Source organism: Eucyclogobius newberryi, unplaced genomic scaffold (assembly GCF_026437365.1).
Source record: "Eucyclogobius newberryi isolate DKJ021-1_F unplaced genomic scaffold, fEucNew1.0.hap1 SCAF_3, whole genome shotgun sequence".
Classification (NCBI taxonomy): Eukaryota; Metazoa; Chordata; class Actinopteri; order Gobiiformes; family Gobiidae; genus Eucyclogobius; species Eucyclogobius newberryi.
Genome location: NW_027315945.1, coordinates 24945924 through 24963603, shown reverse-complemented (window position 1 = coordinate 24963603; position 17680 = coordinate 24945924). Strand labels below are relative to the sequence as shown.

At 38.4% G+C, this 17680-nt stretch overlaps 2 protein-coding genes across 3 annotated transcripts in view; one reads left to right on the top strand and one right to left on the bottom strand.

The window, feature by feature from the left end:
* Positions 1-3405, top strand: part of mtbp (MDM2 binding protein) — a 28272-nt gene extending 24867 nt beyond the window's left edge. For both annotated transcript variants that reach the window (XM_072461002.1, XM_072461001.1), the window contains 6 exons: positions 5-268; positions 368-522; positions 606-721; positions 1649-1762; positions 3123-3188; positions 3265-3405. In XM_072461002.1, the coding sequence (XP_072317103.1) occupies positions 5-268; positions 368-522; positions 606-721; positions 1649-1762; positions 3123-3188; positions 3265-3303 (754 nt within the window). In that variant the 3' untranslated portion in view covers positions 3304-3405. The remainder of the gene's footprint in view (positions 1-4; positions 269-367; positions 523-605; positions 722-1648; positions 1763-3122; positions 3189-3264) is intronic.
* A 3886-nt stretch (positions 3406-7291) lies between these two features.
* The window catches only part of sntb1 (syntrophin, basic 1), a 35241-nt gene continuing 24852 nt past the window's right edge, over positions 7292-17680 (bottom strand). Inside the window, exons 7-8 of the mRNA XM_072460386.1 lie at positions 10912-11141; positions 7292-8295 (exon numbers count right to left, since the gene is read on the bottom strand). Coding sequence (XP_072316487.1) covers positions 8203-8295; positions 10912-11141 — 323 coding nt within the window. The 3' untranslated portion in view covers positions 7292-8202. The remainder of the gene's footprint in view (positions 8296-10911; positions 11142-17680) is intronic.

Below are 17680 nucleotides of genomic sequence, written 5' to 3'. Positions count from 1 at the left end.
GTAGGTTCTGTTTGGACAACTTGTGCTCCTTGGACAGAGACCAGTCATTTGTGCGTCTACAGTCACGCCTGATACGCTTCGAGACCCAAACCACCTGCACCAAAGAGCCCGGTGCCTTTCCCTTTGCTCTAAGCCCCGCCCCTTCCCCCTCTGTAATGTCAGAACCAGGAAGTGTTCATGATGGGGAGATGCTGCAAAACGCTGATGTGGCCCGGCTAAAACGCCGGTCACGGGATACGGAGATGGTTGGAGGTTATCCACGCAAGAGGTGTGTGAACCCCGACCACAAGCAAAGCACAAGTTTAACTTACATCCATAATTATGTTGAACAATAATCTTTTTTTTTTCTTTTTCTGGCCGTCCTAAGGCTGGTGAAGTCCGAGAGCAGTGATTCACTCTGTTCCCAGAGCAGTGGCAGCAGTGGGACACACCCCTCCATCCGATCGCTCAGAAGACAAGCTGGAAGATCTCAGTCCACCACTTCAGCCCTGACCTCCTCCACTACGAGAGGCTCAACTTCAGGTAAAAAAGAAAACCTGTTTACTAAGTTGGAATTTAGTTGTGCGTTTGTTGGTGTGGTTAATATTGTGATTAATGTTGTCCAGATACAGTGAACGTGGCTCCAATCGACAATCCTAACCCACCACAGCAGAAGACTCGCTCAGCACCAATAAAGGAGGAGAAAGCATCAAAAGAGTCTCGTTCCCAGAAACATAACAGAGTGAGTGCTGGAAAATAAGTAACATTACTCAACTTTATGTAATTGGAAATCAAGATACAAGATACATATTTTGTATTCTCACATTATTGAGGTTCAGAGCTGAACATGAGGCAATAAACTGAGGAAGCGAAAAACCCGTATGTGTTCAGTTGTGATTGTAGGACCTTAAAACCTTAAGATCGCAGGCTACATATCCTCCCTTTAATATATTCTCCAACACGCGCTTGTCTCAAATGACTGTAGATTGAAATACATTCAAGATAAATGTATTGCTGTATGTTTTGCATATTATCACTGTGAATACCCAACATGAATTATAATGTTTCCGTTAAAGCACTTTGTGAGTAACAATTCATCGTGCCACCTGTCACTTGGCTGTTGCATTAATTCCTTTACCTCTGTATTTACACACACAAACATGTCCATGAAAACACCAGCCCATGCTTCGCTCTTCCCCAATCTGCATTTTGTCCTTGACTTGTTCTGATTTGTGATTTCCGTGCAAATAACCTTATCATTCAAACACCAAAAGCAAGTTGACCTCATTCACAAATAATGATTGCCGTTTATTCAGAGCAGAGATTAAAAGCTAAAGCTCTACTCCTCATGAGCCTGAACCTGCTGTTGCTCAAAATAATTTGCAGCAGACCTTAGAATAGTTGCCGTGACGAGATTAAAAGCATGTGTTTATTTAGGACTGTGTTTTTTCTGTCGACAACGGCAGTAAAATAGTGTGATGTTTGAAGTTGGCCCCGGGCATGAGCAGTACAGTGCAAAGACATTCCCAGAAGTCAAGACATTTTGCGACTATCTAAAATTAGTTTCTCTGAACCAGGATAGCATTGGGGGGATTGGGAATAAACTGAGCCCGGTGTTTAATTTTGCAATTGTTCTTTGACAAATATATGTGTGTTTATGTGTTCTCAGATGCTGCAGGAAGTGGTGAATAAAACACTCAAACACCACGGGATCAGTTCTGAACATAAGTGCTTTGAGGCCTGTGGCAAAAGACTGTTTGACATCTCAAAATTCTATCTCAAGGTTAGTCTTGCACTGCCCACACAGCCTCAGTGATGCCTTTTTTCTTGGCATTGTTTCCTAAAAAAAAAAAAACTTCAGCATTGATCATGCTGTTTTGTTGAAAGTTTCAAACTTGCAGTAAATCCGTTGTTTATGCCAGAACAGACGGTGGCATGAACACAACTAAACGCTAACTATATTTTTGTATGTGTAATGTAGTGAAAATCAAGTCAAAAATGTTACTGCACCAACCAAACCTTTCATGTGTAATTAAAATACACATAGTATTCAGTCTGTCATACTCTCACATGGGGGGTAGCCAGATTTCCCAACTGATTACATCTTTCTTTGCCATGAAATATCAAAAATATTAAATTCACAAAATATTTAGTCTGAGGATTTCTGTTTGTGACTAGACTCATTAACTTCTTTCATTACATGTTACAATGGAATTTTAACAATATTCGTTTTAGCTGCCCCCATCTCTATTAAATATTATTAGCCTTTAGACTGTTGTGATTTCAACTGAAACCCAGCAATACTCCCAATCCCAATTACCTAAATAAATGCATAAATCATTGTTGAGAAAGGGTTATTTACTCGACAGCTGTGACACTTTAAAAACTGAACAGCTGCATTAAGTCGTCACATTTTAGGAGATATCTGAGGTGGTTCAGCGATGCACCTCCAGAGGAACAAACATCATCATCATTTATTATCATCCACTTCAACTCTAATCATCAGTTTGATTTGACTAGTTTGATAAAAGTTGGATTAGATATTTTTCATTCCCTTCTCATCTCATTCATATGAAAATACCCATGATCAATTCCAGAAACTTGTCTTTGTTCTTATCTGTGTAGAGAAATAAACACTTCCATTGAGCTTGACTTTTGAGAATCGCCTTACTCTTTTTCATTGCTTTCTTCTGAGTGACCGCCCAGTGTCTTGTCCCATTATGTGGCTCATTACGGTCTGTGAGAGAAAGAGCAGTTTGGAAATGTACAGTGATGTGTATCAACCACAGCTTTACACACACATACCTGTGACCTTCTCTTAATCTTGTTTGGTTTGTTTGTGTGGGTGTTTTTGCTTTTCCTGTCTCTTGATGCAATCTAAAGCTGTTGCCTTGAGAACTATAATCTACGGGTTAGATGAAACTAAAGTGCCACCATGACATATCGAATTATTGATAGTATTGACTGTTTGTTGAACTAGTTGGTTTTTGATACATTTGATATAATTTGAAATATTTTACCACTTTTAGAATACGTATTTTTTTATATTATTCTTATAAATTACAACTAAAATGAACTTCTGTCATTGCCCGCTCTTGTACTTTATGTCACTTCAAATGCTCCATTTTGCTGTTTGATTTCAGGATCTCAAAACATCTCGAGGTCTGCATGAAGAGATGAAAAAGGCTGCCAGCAGCAACGTCAAACAAGTAAAACCACTCATCACGGCATGTGCTTCACTCAGTTCTCTCTGGTTCCTCATTAACCAACTTTACTTTTTTTTAGGTCATTGATTGGGTGCTGGAGAAATACTCTAAGAATTGACGCTACTTTTAGTTTGTTTTGTTTTAGCACATATTTTACATAGTTTTAAAGTGTGTGACATAGAGCAAAGTCTTTTAATTGTCCTACACAGGATTTTACTTTGTGGTCTTGTTTTATATAGAAGATTTCCTTTAATATCACAATTGTATACCAAACCATCTTTCAACACCATTTTGAATTGTATATTTATATGTAAATATCTTAATTTTATTTTCTGTGTTTGATCTGTATGTGTTAGTAACAGAATAAAGAGTTCTAAAGAGACTTACTTTGTGGGTTTTACACCTGTGAAAAGAGTGGGTTGAAACAATGTCCTTAAACAATATATTTTACAGCACGTGAGCTGCTGCGTGTTATTTAACCACAACAAAGAAAAGCCACACACAAGGTTGAGATTTGCTGAAATAATCAAAACTTTTCCCCATAGCTTACTTAAACTTGCCCTAATTTTGTATGCACTTTTATCTTTGTTTATCTTACATTGACACCACATTCAATTATAGGTATGATTTATTTGTGTTCTGCAATGGCAATGTTTCCTTCTTAGACATTTGCTGCATTTTCAGTGCCGTCCATGGCCACCAAATCCATATATATATAAAATGTGTCCTTGTATTTCAGTAGATTCTCGCACTACTGAACCGGTATATCATTATTTTACCACTTTTCTCACTTTGATATGAATACTCATCTCAGCAGGGCTCTTTATATTATACAGATTAACCAGGATTTTTCTCCTCTGCAAATAAAGTAGCAAAGTAACCCTAAAATGTTTAAAAGATTCTTAAACCAAAATGCAGTTTTGACAAAATAATCATCGTCTTTCACCAAAAACCACATGCAAGAGTTAAGAGCCTCGTCTGGTTGGGCTGAAATTTCAATTTACAAGAGCGCAGTTTAACTATCTTCCAAGGAACAGGTGTAAAAGTTAATTTCTGTCTCGGATCTAGGCTGTCTGTTAGGGAACCAATTTTCACAATATGGTGATTCTTGGATCAGAGCCACTCAGTAAAGCCATCTGTTGATAATGGCTTTAATTGCCTGAATTTTGTCAACCGTAAAACTTGCAATAAAGCTTTGTGCTGTTTTTTATAGCTCCACAACAATAGATGACTCCCTATCAAATTTGCACTTTGTAATAGAAATGACCATATCACATTTAATTTCCACACAAACTACTCTGTTGATTCGAGCAGGTTTTGTTCTGTGGAGTCGAATCAGGGACTCCATGAAATAAGTGGATTTGAGCCGGAAGATGGAAGATTAATTACTAATAGGTCTGATGCAATAGGTGTGTGCCAGCCTGCCTCAGAACATCCTGGCATCGATACTTCATGTCTGTGAGCACCAGCGTAGAAATGATTAGGAAAGGTTTGCAAGTCTTTTCAAATGTTGATGTGCAGGTGCAGGGTAGAGGGAGCTGGCTCTGCTCTTGTAACATTTACAAATATTGACATTTGCAGTATTCACAGTTCTTGCAGTTCAAGTTGGGATTTAGTTTAAGGTGCTCTACGTAACTTTTGACACCACTAGGCCATGGCACGAGTCAGATCTGTGGAGAGGCAACCTCGTTCACATTATTAATTCATGATTAACAAGGTATTTTTGAGCAGAAAAAACAGAAAAACTAGAATTGAATCGAACAATCGTTTAATGCCTTACTGGGAAACATTCATAGCAAAGTAATGACCTCTCCATAGAGACAGGTGGTATATGGTCACCAGAAAAGTTTCTCAGTGCAACTTTAAGCTCTGTCCCTTACTTTACTCCATTACTTATGGCTTGTTGTTTTTTCAGTTCAAATGTTCTAATCCAGACTTTTTGGAGAAGACATCATCTGGTTTTGTCTTGGTTCAGATCTGCAGATACTACTCTTAAAACCCTGTGAATTTGGTTGAGCCCTGGATAAGTCATTGTTTAGTCCTGGTTTAGTCTTTTTTTTTAATACAGATCTCCTTTTTAATATGTTTGATCTGATTTGGCTCTTCTTTAGACTTTTAGTTCTGATTAAGGTCTAGTTTATCCGTATACTTTTTTGTAGTTCCTTATGGAGCCTTGATTAAGTCCTGGTTTAGTCCTGCATCTTACCTATTGTTTTGCTCGAGGCATGTCTGTGGTTCCTGTCAGTGCCGGAACTGTCTCCCCATGCTATTCTTTACACTAATTAACTGCCCTCTATAACTTACAGAGTGCAGCAAACCAGAGCAGTGTGTCCAGAGCAACACGTACTACATAACATCCACTGTAATGAGGACCACTCTCTGCTACAAGCCAGTGGCACTTGTGACACTAAACAACATGGGGTATTGCAAAAGGGCCTGAGCTCGGAGGCAGTGCTGCTCTTGTAAGGACTTGTCATCCCGAGCTGAGGAATGCAACAAACAAACTAGACACAGACAAATACTCACCCTGAGCCCCCGACTAGCCCAAGTAAACAACTAAATAACAATTTGCATGTCACACACACCGAGAGAGACAGGGCCCTAACTCTCACAATTACGTTTTATGGCTGATTGCTGATCGATTTGGCTTTTGTCCAGAACTGTCCCCAGCAATAAAGCGGTCTCACGGATTCCCAGACAGCAAAACAAGACCACCGTTGTGAGGGCAAGTTTTTACAAGAAAACAATAGTTCATTTATGTCTTTGTGCGGCGTGGACTGCAGGCTGGCACACTAACAGCCCTCTCCTGCCAAAGCCTCTCCCTGTCCAAGCCGGTGGGGAATTTGACCTGGACAATATTCTGCATTTATTCCTAACTGAGTTTCAACCATTTTGTACAGTGCGGTGATTTAACGCAGGCGGTTATACAATTACAAAGACAAGAGTTATGAGTGTGTTGTGGTGGGTCTAGAAGGCTTAACTCAAACTTGTGTGCCAGCTCATTACTCTGGCGCTAACAAGGGGAGTAAACAACGTCAAGAGGCTCCCTGTTGGATATAGCACTGCTCACAAACGATATTTCTGTAAGAGACACAAATCCTTTCAGATAAGATTCAATGCTTTAGGTTTATATCAGTATGTATTGTCGTTGGTGTCTTCTGCCTATTCAAGGGAAGAAAGATGAAGAGCTTGGGTGATTTGTTTGAGAATATCCCATAAGTATAGGCCTTATTCAAGTTTCCTTTTTATAAGACATTTAAAGGAAATGTCACCATTGAAGAGATTTTCATCATTCTGAAACTAATGGATATACAGAGTGCAGTTCTTTGCATTGCAGCCCAGATGTAACAACATTCTTTTAATTTTTAAACTATAGAATCACCACCACTTCATGTAGAGGTAAATAGTCCTTGTATCCATGCATATGAGAATTATTATAGCTTTTGAATGGGCAAAAGTCTTCAAAATATCCCCAAACAGGAAGCTGAAACCCATGAATAGTTTAATTGAGCTGGAGAACAGGTTAGACTGTTTTCAACTGTGAGATTTTAGATGTTTGACCTGGTTTATCGTTAATATCTCTGCAATACTCTGTAACACAAGGCAGATCCATGAAACTGACACAGACACAGGTTCAGTGTCTTCTCTGTCGGCATTAATAAACCATGTTATTCCCCCCCCACAGTAGAGAGAGGTGCCGTTATTCAACCCCAAAGACGTGATTGTTTTTTGTTGATAGGACAACAAAAGCCAATCCAAACAGATAATCAAGTTCAACATTTTTGGATCATAAATTTAGATAATGCTTTCAAAAACAGTGGATCTCACCCAGCCCTCCATCTGAAACATGAGCGCCACCTATTCATTAGTTTACGCTTTCTGTTTTATGCAACATGTTGAAGACTTTTGCCTATTCAAAAAAAATATATTGTTTAATTTGGACCATTCCTGGATGAATTAGGGATTATTATGTCATGTTTTAACGTTTCATTTGCCAATTTTATTCTTTACTTTTCCATGCATTAAATGTGTGAAACCTGTCAAATGTAACAATCTTATGTCCGTAGTCACTTTGAGCCTTGTGTAAAAATGAAAAACAAACACTCTTGTCATGTTTTTCCATGATTTATGTGACGAGATTTATTTAAAAAATAAGCTTTACATCTCTTAGTGACAGTACAGTAGCTGCCAAAGGCGTCATACATAACTAATCTAACAAATTCCAACGCTTTACTTCACCCCAGGTTTTCAGTCTTCTTTTAGTATCTACTTAAAGGAAAAAAAAATGAATCACAGTGATGTGGCTGTAAATGAACAACTTCATTAATAAATAAATAAACTAAAATAATAAGCTAAATCAGTCTGTTCATTGTGGCAGATAATGACTTCTTTCAAACAATAAAACCTGCTAATTTAAAACACATGCATCATTTCAATTAATAATTAAGTCATTAGATATTAAATCAAGCATGTTATCTAAATGTTCATTTGCTAAATCAGTACCACTATCTAAAATTGATCGTGTGAAACAGCCAAATAATACGCAATCTCTAAATGATGTCATCACCTTTAAATGTTCCAATTTAAGATGCATTTTTCGCATGTATTTCGATTGATGAGATACCCATCAATTAATTCACGTAACATGTTGTAGTGTGACAATGCCAGAAGTGATTGGTGCCGTGAGTAAATTATAACATGTACAACACATTAAAAAATAAGTAAAATGATCTCAGCTACAAATTGCCAACAGTAATGCCCAGTCTATATCTTTATCTCTGTTCTTTTCTGCTGCCACACCGCCCTGCTGTGTATTCTCATGTGATTCTTCAGCCACAGTCTGTCTCTCGCAGCCCTTCAAGAGTACATTTCACTCTTTGTCCTAATATCTAGCCTAGGATTGCTTTCTGCGACATTCCTGAAACCCAAAATATGATCCAGGGATGGGGGTACATTCACTGATCCTCCGGCCCAGTCTGAAATTATCTATGTTCTTGGGTTGCATACTGTCCAGGGGTCAAGCCACCAAACCCAGACGGGAGATTTTGGCCGAGAGAAAGGAATGCAGAATGAAGACGATGGGCTTTGGACAGGAGTGAAGGTCCAACGGCTGCAAAACACAAAAAGAAAACTGGATGAGACAGAAAAATGCATCAAACGGGAGGGAGCTGGTATGATTAAAAGATCAGAGAATACATTCAAACAAGATGGATGACAGGAAGAAGAAAGAGGCTCGGTAAAGTTATTGAAATCTTAAAATATACTGGAAGCCAAGTTTCAGCTGGTGTTCCTCCCTGAGGAGGAAAACAGGCTGGAGATAATAGTGACATATTACTCAAACAGAGCAGCCGCACGAGAGGAAAAGACCTTCACCGCTGGTAGCGATACTCTCAGAAGTTTACTGTAATGTTAACGGATTTTTTCACTCAAATTTGATTTGAACATTTGCATTTAGACACTATCGGTTGCATTCAAATATTTGAAGACGATATTTTAACAAAGAGTCATTGTGAAGTATTTCACAAAACCTGAATGGTCATAAAATGAACCACAATGTGCAGAAATATCACTTTATACCCGTGTTTGGGAGATTACACCAGATGTTTCTGTCTCTTTTAAGTTCATCTTTAATAGTTTTAATTATAGACCAAATACCAGTAATCGACTTTCTAATTTTGCATATCTCAAAAATAATAATAACTCCTCTAAATGCAATTAACGGGTTACAAACTGTTTGGACACAGTTTTGCCAGGATTCAAAATTAAATTATTGTCATTGTCATAGAAAACACCAACATTTAGTTTAGACTGTCAATCACTTCATAGTTTAGAAGTAAAATACAATATATAAAAAACAAAAACAAAACATGACCATGTATAAGCAAATCATTACAATTCATACTCTATTTTAAACATTGCAGAGTGTAATTAAGCTAACAAATGCTTGATGAGTGGTTTTGCTGAATTATATTATAATAATTTAATTCTGTGTGGGAAGATAAGCTGTCAATGACTGCCTCTCACAAAATTAGGCAAATATACTTCCTGCCAAGTAAAGGCAATGGTGAAAGAGCCGATTACATTTCAAACACAGAAATAATGAGCCATCAGCTGCTTCCTTAAATGCTTTTGGAACTTTTATAAAACTGAGCTGAGATGAGAATGTGAGTGGCTGCAAAGTGCACCAGAATCTGTTCTGCTGATATGGCCAACTTATTCTACCATCCACATCCACAACACTCTGCATGTCTTGTGTAATTAACTGCCATGCATCAAGTTGCTGATTAAATTATCTAATTTGCCACAAGCAAATGAATAAACCTACCAAGACTCACTGTTTAGAGATACATTTAGGGCCATATTTTGCCCCTGGAGGTAGCGTTAACGGGAGCCTTTTCCAGGGGGCGGGGCCAGAGTACTATTTTGCAACCTTCCTGACCTTAACGCTGGCGTAAAGAGGCTGGACTTGGCCGTTGGAGGCTGGAGTGGGATGTGCCAGTCCATATATGGTGATAGTGTTTGAACCAATGACTGATAATTGTGGCATTCAAAAGCACCAAAAGTGTGTGTGATGCTTGTCATGGCCTCATATCCAGGTAAAAAAAGAACATTGTTTGATTTTCCGTTCCGGTTTTTCAATGTGTTCCAATAAATAATAAAAAAAATAAAAAAATAAATAAAAAATAAAATAAATAAAATAAATAAAATAAATAAAATAAATAAAATAAATAAAATAAATAAAATAAATAAAATAAATAAAATAAATAAAATAAAAAGACACATAAAACATTTTCTTATTCTCAAAACTGTTAATGTTTATACTGTAGCTAGAGCCAATTATCAGCAGTTGTCCCTAGAGTTTCATCACAAATACTACTGTTACTACTACTATTAATTGAATCTTTTAATTGCAATTCCAGCCATTAAGAGATAAAAGGTTATTCTTTTTTCCTTCAAAATTACTCATGCAAATGTGACACTTTTCAAATCAAAATGTACAAAATGTCCGTACAAGTAGGTCCTGTCCATTACTGATAAAATAATCAGTAAGATTAGGTAAAACTGCAGCATAAAGATAATAAAAATCAGTCCTTGATTGTGCATTATAGAAAGGTTTATAAGAGGAAAATAACAGTCTACACATTCACGAGGCTCTTAGCTGCTGTTAACAGATTAAAACTCTCAAACACTACAAGCTTGTTTTTGATCTGTAGAAAACCCACTCTACACCAGAAGCTCTCATCAGCCACTACAACCTGCAGTGAAATGCGTTTATTTAGGAGTTCTTTTCTGATGAAGTGCTGTAATTTACTTCCTCCACTCTCTGCCTGGCTCTTTTAGTTGGTATTTTTGCTTCATTTCCCCAATGTCCCCTCCACTTGTTCTATTTACTGAGAGTCATGCAAAACCATTCCAAAGCTTATAGAACTACATGCTGTTTTTCTTTCGTGGCATATCATATATTATATAAAGTAAGGTTTTTGTATATGTCTTAATCAAAATACTGTGGGCTGGTAAATGATCTTGTACACTGTGTAAAAGGGCCAAAAGGGCATCTGGAAAGTAACCAAGAAGAATAAATGTGTTTAGTGAAGACGATAGATTGAGGTATTTTAAAGTATTATTTATGTGTTATGAAAACACAGTTTTATAAATGATCTTTTCCGTTCTTACCGGCGACAGAATAACATGAATCATAGAGTACTTTTACCCATCGCTCACTCACCATCTCGCCTTCTTTGCTGCCGAAGTCGAGGAAAAGCATGCGTATCCCGTCGTCTGAGGACATCTTGAGAGTCTCAAAGGGGTGGGACAGTAGCACGCGGGGTTTAACAGGAGTTTGGGCCAATTGGATCCCATCATTGTCATCGTCGAGCCGCTTTGGATCCGTCACAACAGAGAAGCCCTTTTCATAATGGATGACCAGCCTGCACTCCTGCCCCTGGAAGAGACAACCTGCAACACAACATGCCAATTTCAATGTCAGTGTGCTATAATTACTAATCAACAACAAAGCCATATACGCAAGAAAAATACATGTTGCTTTTTCTAATAAAAGTAAATGGGCAGTGCCTTGTGGTTGATCTTGAGCTGGAAAATCACAGATGCCAACACATGCACTGATGATATAATATATGCATCATTGGTTGTTATTCATTGTTCAATCAAGCACAATGAACAGAGGCGTGTAGTGCTCTGTTATAACTAGTACTTTTGTGGTTTGCTTACTCACATTTGATTTTGCCTTTCGAACTTTTGTGGTATAGCATTTGAACGTATGAGATTTTGTACATTATTTTAGGTTTTTCCTTCTAATTACATTAAAGGCCCTGTTCAGAAAAGGGTTTATTGCCATTGCCAAGAAAATTCACAAACTTGCTTTGGCGTTAAGGTGCAACATACAACAATGAATACTAATAATAATAGCAAACATATATACAAAATAAGGCATGCTTAACATTACAAATGTACTAATAAAAATGTTCTTCTGAGTCTGAGTATATACACAAAATTTACTGTTGGTCAGAAAATAGTGCAAAAACTGTGCAGTACAATGAATAATTGTTAATTTAAACAATACTTAAAGAGGCAGGTGTTTTAAAGTGTTCATGAGTCCAAAGGTAAAAACTGTTCTTGTGGGAGTAGATTCTGGTCCGGATGGACTGTAGCCTCCTGCCTGAGGGGAGTGGCCTCCTGCCTGAGGGGAGTGGCCTCCTGCCTGAGGGGAGTGGCCTCCTGCCTGAGGGGAGTGGCCTCCTGCCTGAGGGGAGTGGCCTCCTTCCTGAGGGGAGTGGCTCAAATAGTCCGTGTCCAGGGTGAGAAGGGTCGGCTGTGATCCGACCTGCTCATCCCAGAGCCCTGGAGACGTACAGGTGTGCATAGATGTGCATAGATGGAAGTCTGACAAACAGAGATTGTGGGCTGTAGTCTCTGTTTGTCCCTGGTTGTGGCTCCAGTGTAGCACACGGTGATGGAGGAGGTGAAGATGGACACAATGATGATGATCATCTGCACTGGCAGCTTTGCTTTCCTCAGTTGCAGCAGGAAGTTCATCCTCTGCTGGGCCTTCCTGATGAGGGAGCTGATGGTGGGCTCCCACTTGAGGTCCTGAGTATATTATGCAGTATTGAAAATGCAGATAATTGAGAAAGAAATTGAGACAGTAAGATATAAGCTATACATTTTGCTAATTATTTTGTTAGTTAAGCTTTTGCCAGGGACACCAGTTCTTGTCCAATCAGGAACATTGCCCACTAGGTATCATAGGAAAACAACTGCCTGTCACTTGCCCAGATATGCTCTGTCATGGTGCATAATCAAGAGTGAGGAAAAAAAGCAAAAAGTGGACAGAGATTTATGAGAACCAAGTGGGAATAACTGCACAAAGCTATCCTAGAGTGGATTTGCGGTGCAAGATCAGCGTGTTCCTGACTCACGGTTCAATGTGAACTTTAAATGAGAAATCCGACACATTTTTTGTATCGCTACTTGTACTTCTACTTGGGTAGTATTAGTTTGAAGTATCTTGATACAATGTTTGGCTAATGAACCTTTTACATAACTCTGTTCTCTATTAATATGGGACTGGCACTTGTTTGGGGTTGGGTTAGGAAAGATGTTGCTTCAGTATGATCCGAGATGCAGAAAAATTAATAAGCAAGTTTTTCAAGGGCACATTTTGGCTTCTTATTAGCAACGTGATAATAACACAGTTTGACAGGGCAGTGGTTTAAAAAAGATGACGCAACAAATGGTTAAATCTACTTTGAACCAGCCACTCTGTAAAGAAAACGACAATCACTCATAGACTACAGACATAAATAATACAAGTACCATTTCCATAATAAAATGAAAACGGTCCCATCTTTCATCATTGTCCTTGGTTTGCGCTGTGGTTGTTCAAGTGGCTCAGTTAGATATCAATTCTTTGCTTCGATCTGTGCCTCCTGTCTACATACATTACAGTCTAGAAACAAACTTGTCTCTTAAGACGGGTTGTCACGTACTGAAACTCGCGTTCTCTCTTATCTTTCTCTCCCGCACTTTTTTGTTTTTTGTGACAAACCTGTCTCATCTCCACTGTGTGACGGAGAAGCATTTGCAGAGCGGTGACAGAAGAGATACCTTCTGTGTCTCCTTTTGCAAACATAAAGACTTCAAGTTTAAAACATTTAAAGATTAGACTTGTCTGATTTGATCTCCCGTGCAGAGTGCTTGTGTGAAAGTGAGCTGTTATCTCCACACTGTTTGAATTTGATGTGTGCATGCTATAAATGTATAAATGAGGATTTTGGAAAGGCTGGAATAGCAATTACAGTTACGTGTCAATCTGCAGTTAACTTCAGTGATAAATATCGCCGTCATTATTATTCACATCTCTTTCATATCCTTCTGTTACTATGTTTAGAAACTAACAGTGTAAAAGCGTTCAAACAGGAAGTTAATTGAGTAGAAATGATAAAGTGGTTTGGCCAAGAGGGTGGTTTGTAGGTTTTATTACAATTACATTACATTTATTACACAAGCTACTGGCACATGTTTATTTACAAGAGTATTATGTGTCTGCTTCAAATCTCTGTGCATATATTCAACAAAAACTACAAACACAGTATTCTTTGCTATCTCAAGCATAAAGTAGCATTTCAATACTGTGCACCCTTAACCTGCAGTCATTTACAAAAGGTCTGGAAACTAAACAACTGGGTCTAATAAGTCAGTTTAAATTAAGGCTGAATGGTTTGGGAGTCTCGATTGTTTGTAACTGCTTTTATGTGAAGTTATGTAAGTAGATGCTGCTGTCTTGACCAGGATTACCTTGAAAAAAAGTGGAATTATCTGAAGAGGACTTTTTTCATAAAATATCCCAAATATGCACATTGTAAAATATAGAAAAGCCTATTGGGAAACATTCTGAAGATACAGCACTTAGAAGAATGTATTTTCCTCCTCATGCAAGCAAAATTTTAAGTGTGAAGACGTTCCAAGAAGCTTTTTCAGTTCTTCTGACAGAACTAGAGAGTCCCTGCTTTATATCTGTCTGAAGGGAGGAGGAAACTACACCCAAACTGACGCAAACTAGTTGTTTACAGTCAGGCATGTCTGTTGTTTTTCAAGTCTATAGAACTACTCTTAGGTGTGAACTGTCACCTGAGTCATGACTCTGTAGACCCTCAGTTGTCCAGTCATTCTACTGAATAAAACCGTATGTTAATGTTTTGTTGATCTTTGCCTGGAGTAGAATGTAGAATTGAGCCTGACACAAAGAGCTATAAAAGTGTTTTGTGCTGCAGTGAAATCCTATATCCTGGTCTGTCCTGGTCCACCTGAGACTCGTGGACCCTGCAGGTCTCCGACGCTCCCCTCGTTCAAACTCGCACACGGGCTTTCCAAAGCAGCCACAAAAGGCCCTTTTAGCCCGGTGATGGAGAGTGGATTAGACTTAACAGTGATAGGAATTTGATAGGACTTAGAGATGATGTTAATTAGAGAAGACGGCGTTATAACATAGCTCCAGGTGAAATGCTTTAGGGTCACTACGGGATAAAACTCAATTGCTTCAGTTATTTACAACTTCTAAATGACATTAGCTGCTCTTTAAAGGTTGTGTCGTGCTGTGTGAGACTTGGGGAGTCGCAGCAGGTCAATAGGTTCAGTTCTGCACAGCTGCTGCGGTTAAGTGCTTCTCTCACACTGTCATTAGGCTGTTTACCTGTTTCTTTAGTGCATTTGACCTCGAAATCAATCTTACTCGTTCTACCAGACAAATGGGGTGTCTATAGTCACACAAACAAGAGGATCTGAAATGAACCAGCATCAGGGATAAAACTAGAAATTAGAATCTCATTTGAACTATGACTGAAAAAAAATCACATGAATAGTATAGAATTAGAACTTTTTATGAACCAGTTTAGAATTGTGTAGATCTGATAAAATATCTATATCTAAAACTACTAAAGGTTAAACATTTATTTCAACTGTTTTAAAGGTATACTGTGTAACCTTTCAGGTAGGGGGTCCAAACATGGAGATGCTATTGTTTTGATATCTGTTATGACATTAAATATATCTGGGATTTATTCAATAACAGCTGCTTCAATTATTTATTTATTTAAACAAATACCTTGAAAAACATGCATTCTTGATGTAAGCCATATTCAAGTGTAGTCGCTTCTCCACAGATCTGACCTGTAACTTGGCCTGCTTTCTTTAATGTAATAGAATCTAAATATGGAACAATTGGAACAATTTAATCAAGTGCGGGTGACTATTTATGATGCACAGTAATTTAGCCCAAACTATAGGGAGTTTAGGCAGCTTTTCATTTTCTTTTGTTATTATTATTATTATAATTTCCTTTTTTGTCTTGTGTTTTTTATCCTATCTTTGTCCTTTGTCTTTTGTCTTTAAAGGTGGTATGGACGATTTTTTTCAGCAAATTTTTTATCATATTTCCTCGAGGCGTGGATAAATCATTTGTCCTGCCACGTATCAATCATAAAACGCACCTATCGCTCACCTGCAGCCGCGTGCGGTTCGTCCCCACGTTTCCGCGTGCCTAAGCGCATGGATCTATCATAATATAGTTCCCTCTGTGTACGGGGCAAAATGAAGACGGAGAAAGACAGTTCGAGCTGACGCAGAAGTGGACAGAAATCTACGGGAGACGAGAGATGCGATGCTCTCCGTTGCACAAATAAACAAACGCACGTGTGTGTTGTATCAGTCCGCACGGGGGAGTGCGCATGCGCACTTCCACCTACGTTCTCAAATCGCCGAAAAATCGTCCATTGCGCCTTTAACTTTTTTATTTTTGTCTGCATACTGCATTATATCCCACAAAGCTTTTACACAATTCACCTTTAAACAATGCATTTTTACTATTATTGTGTTGTCAAAATCTGTATTTGCCTTTTCCAATGGAACGAAATTGAGTTTGCAATTTTAGTATCGAGCCTTTATTTTTTTAAAGATAGATTTTAACTGGTTTAATCATAATAACAAATTGGGCAAAAACTTGCAGCAGATGTGGCCTGGACAAATGAAATAATGATCAGCGTGAGCAATATAAAGTGACAGCTAAGTCAAGTGCGGTGATTTTTGACCAGAATGAATTGCACAGCTCTTAAAAGTTGTGTGAGAATGGCCGAGTGCCCAGAATGTGATTGAGAGTTGATCTACGTGAGCAGCCGCACATCTTCATCATGAGCTCTGACAGTGAATGAGAAGTGAAACTATCCCAGACATTTATCAGAGATACCCAGATCAAACACAGACAAGGTCAACGGCATGACAGCAAAGTGAGTCAATCCTCTTTCACTCCTTCCTGGCATAATTACTCTGGAGCAGACTTTTAAAATGTCTCCAACTAAAAAGGTTGCAAAAAAGTTAACAAACCTAGATAAGATGTAAGGACTTTGAATGTAGTTGGTAAACTTTAGCAGTGAAATTTCAGGCAAATAGTGCACAATATTATCATCATTATTGTTGGTCATAATTCTACGCGTTATCTTTTAATATATGTATATTCAAACGAACTATGTGACTACTGTATGTACTGTGTAATGCGGTCACAAAAGTAACATTCAACATTCAACACTCAATACTGATTTGCATACTATGATCTTAATTGAAAAATATATAAAATAGCGAGTAGCAAGAGGAAGACCTGAAAAGCTCTGATTTTCCAATTGATGTGACATTTTGATACCAAAATTAGTATCTAGATGTTATAAACTTTGAAAATGTCTCATGTTCTAATGGAAATGATTTGTTGAACTCAGTTACATCTAGTGTTTTGAATGTTCTGGACACCATTGCCCCTATGAAGGCTAAAATGGTTGAAAATAAGCAGAAGGCTTATTTTTCGGTCAAGGCACAGAAAAGGGAGTGCCGCCGGGCCAAACGGAAATGGCGCAAGTCAAAGCTCCAGGTTCAAAAGGAGATTTACAAAGAGAAGCTGAACATGTACAACCTAATCTTATGTAGAACTAGGGAAAGATATTTTTCTGAAATAATTGTAAGCTGCAGTAACAACTCGCGTGTCCTGTTTGCCACAGTAAACAGATTAACAAACCCTCCAGCTCAGCTGCCGTTAGAACTCATTTCCACATCCAAGTGTAATGAGTTTGCATTATTCTTTAATGACAAAGTTCAGGGCATTAAAAATGCTATAAATCCCACAATGCAAAACATCATCCTAAAACCACCAAGACACTTAGAGCTAACTCACTTTGCACCAGTAACTGACAAAACTGTCCATGAGATCATCACCAGTCTGAGTTCATCTACATGCTGCCTTGATGTGTTACCCACCAGATTTCTAAAGTCTGTGCTGAACAGTTTGTTAGCACCACTCACTCACATAGTTACTCACATAGGCCTCCTGCTGGTGCCAGTCAGGACTAAACATGGACCGGCCTCCTGCTGGTGCCAGAGTCAGGACTAAACATGGACCGGCCTCCTGCTGGTGCCAGAGTCAGGACTAAACATGGACC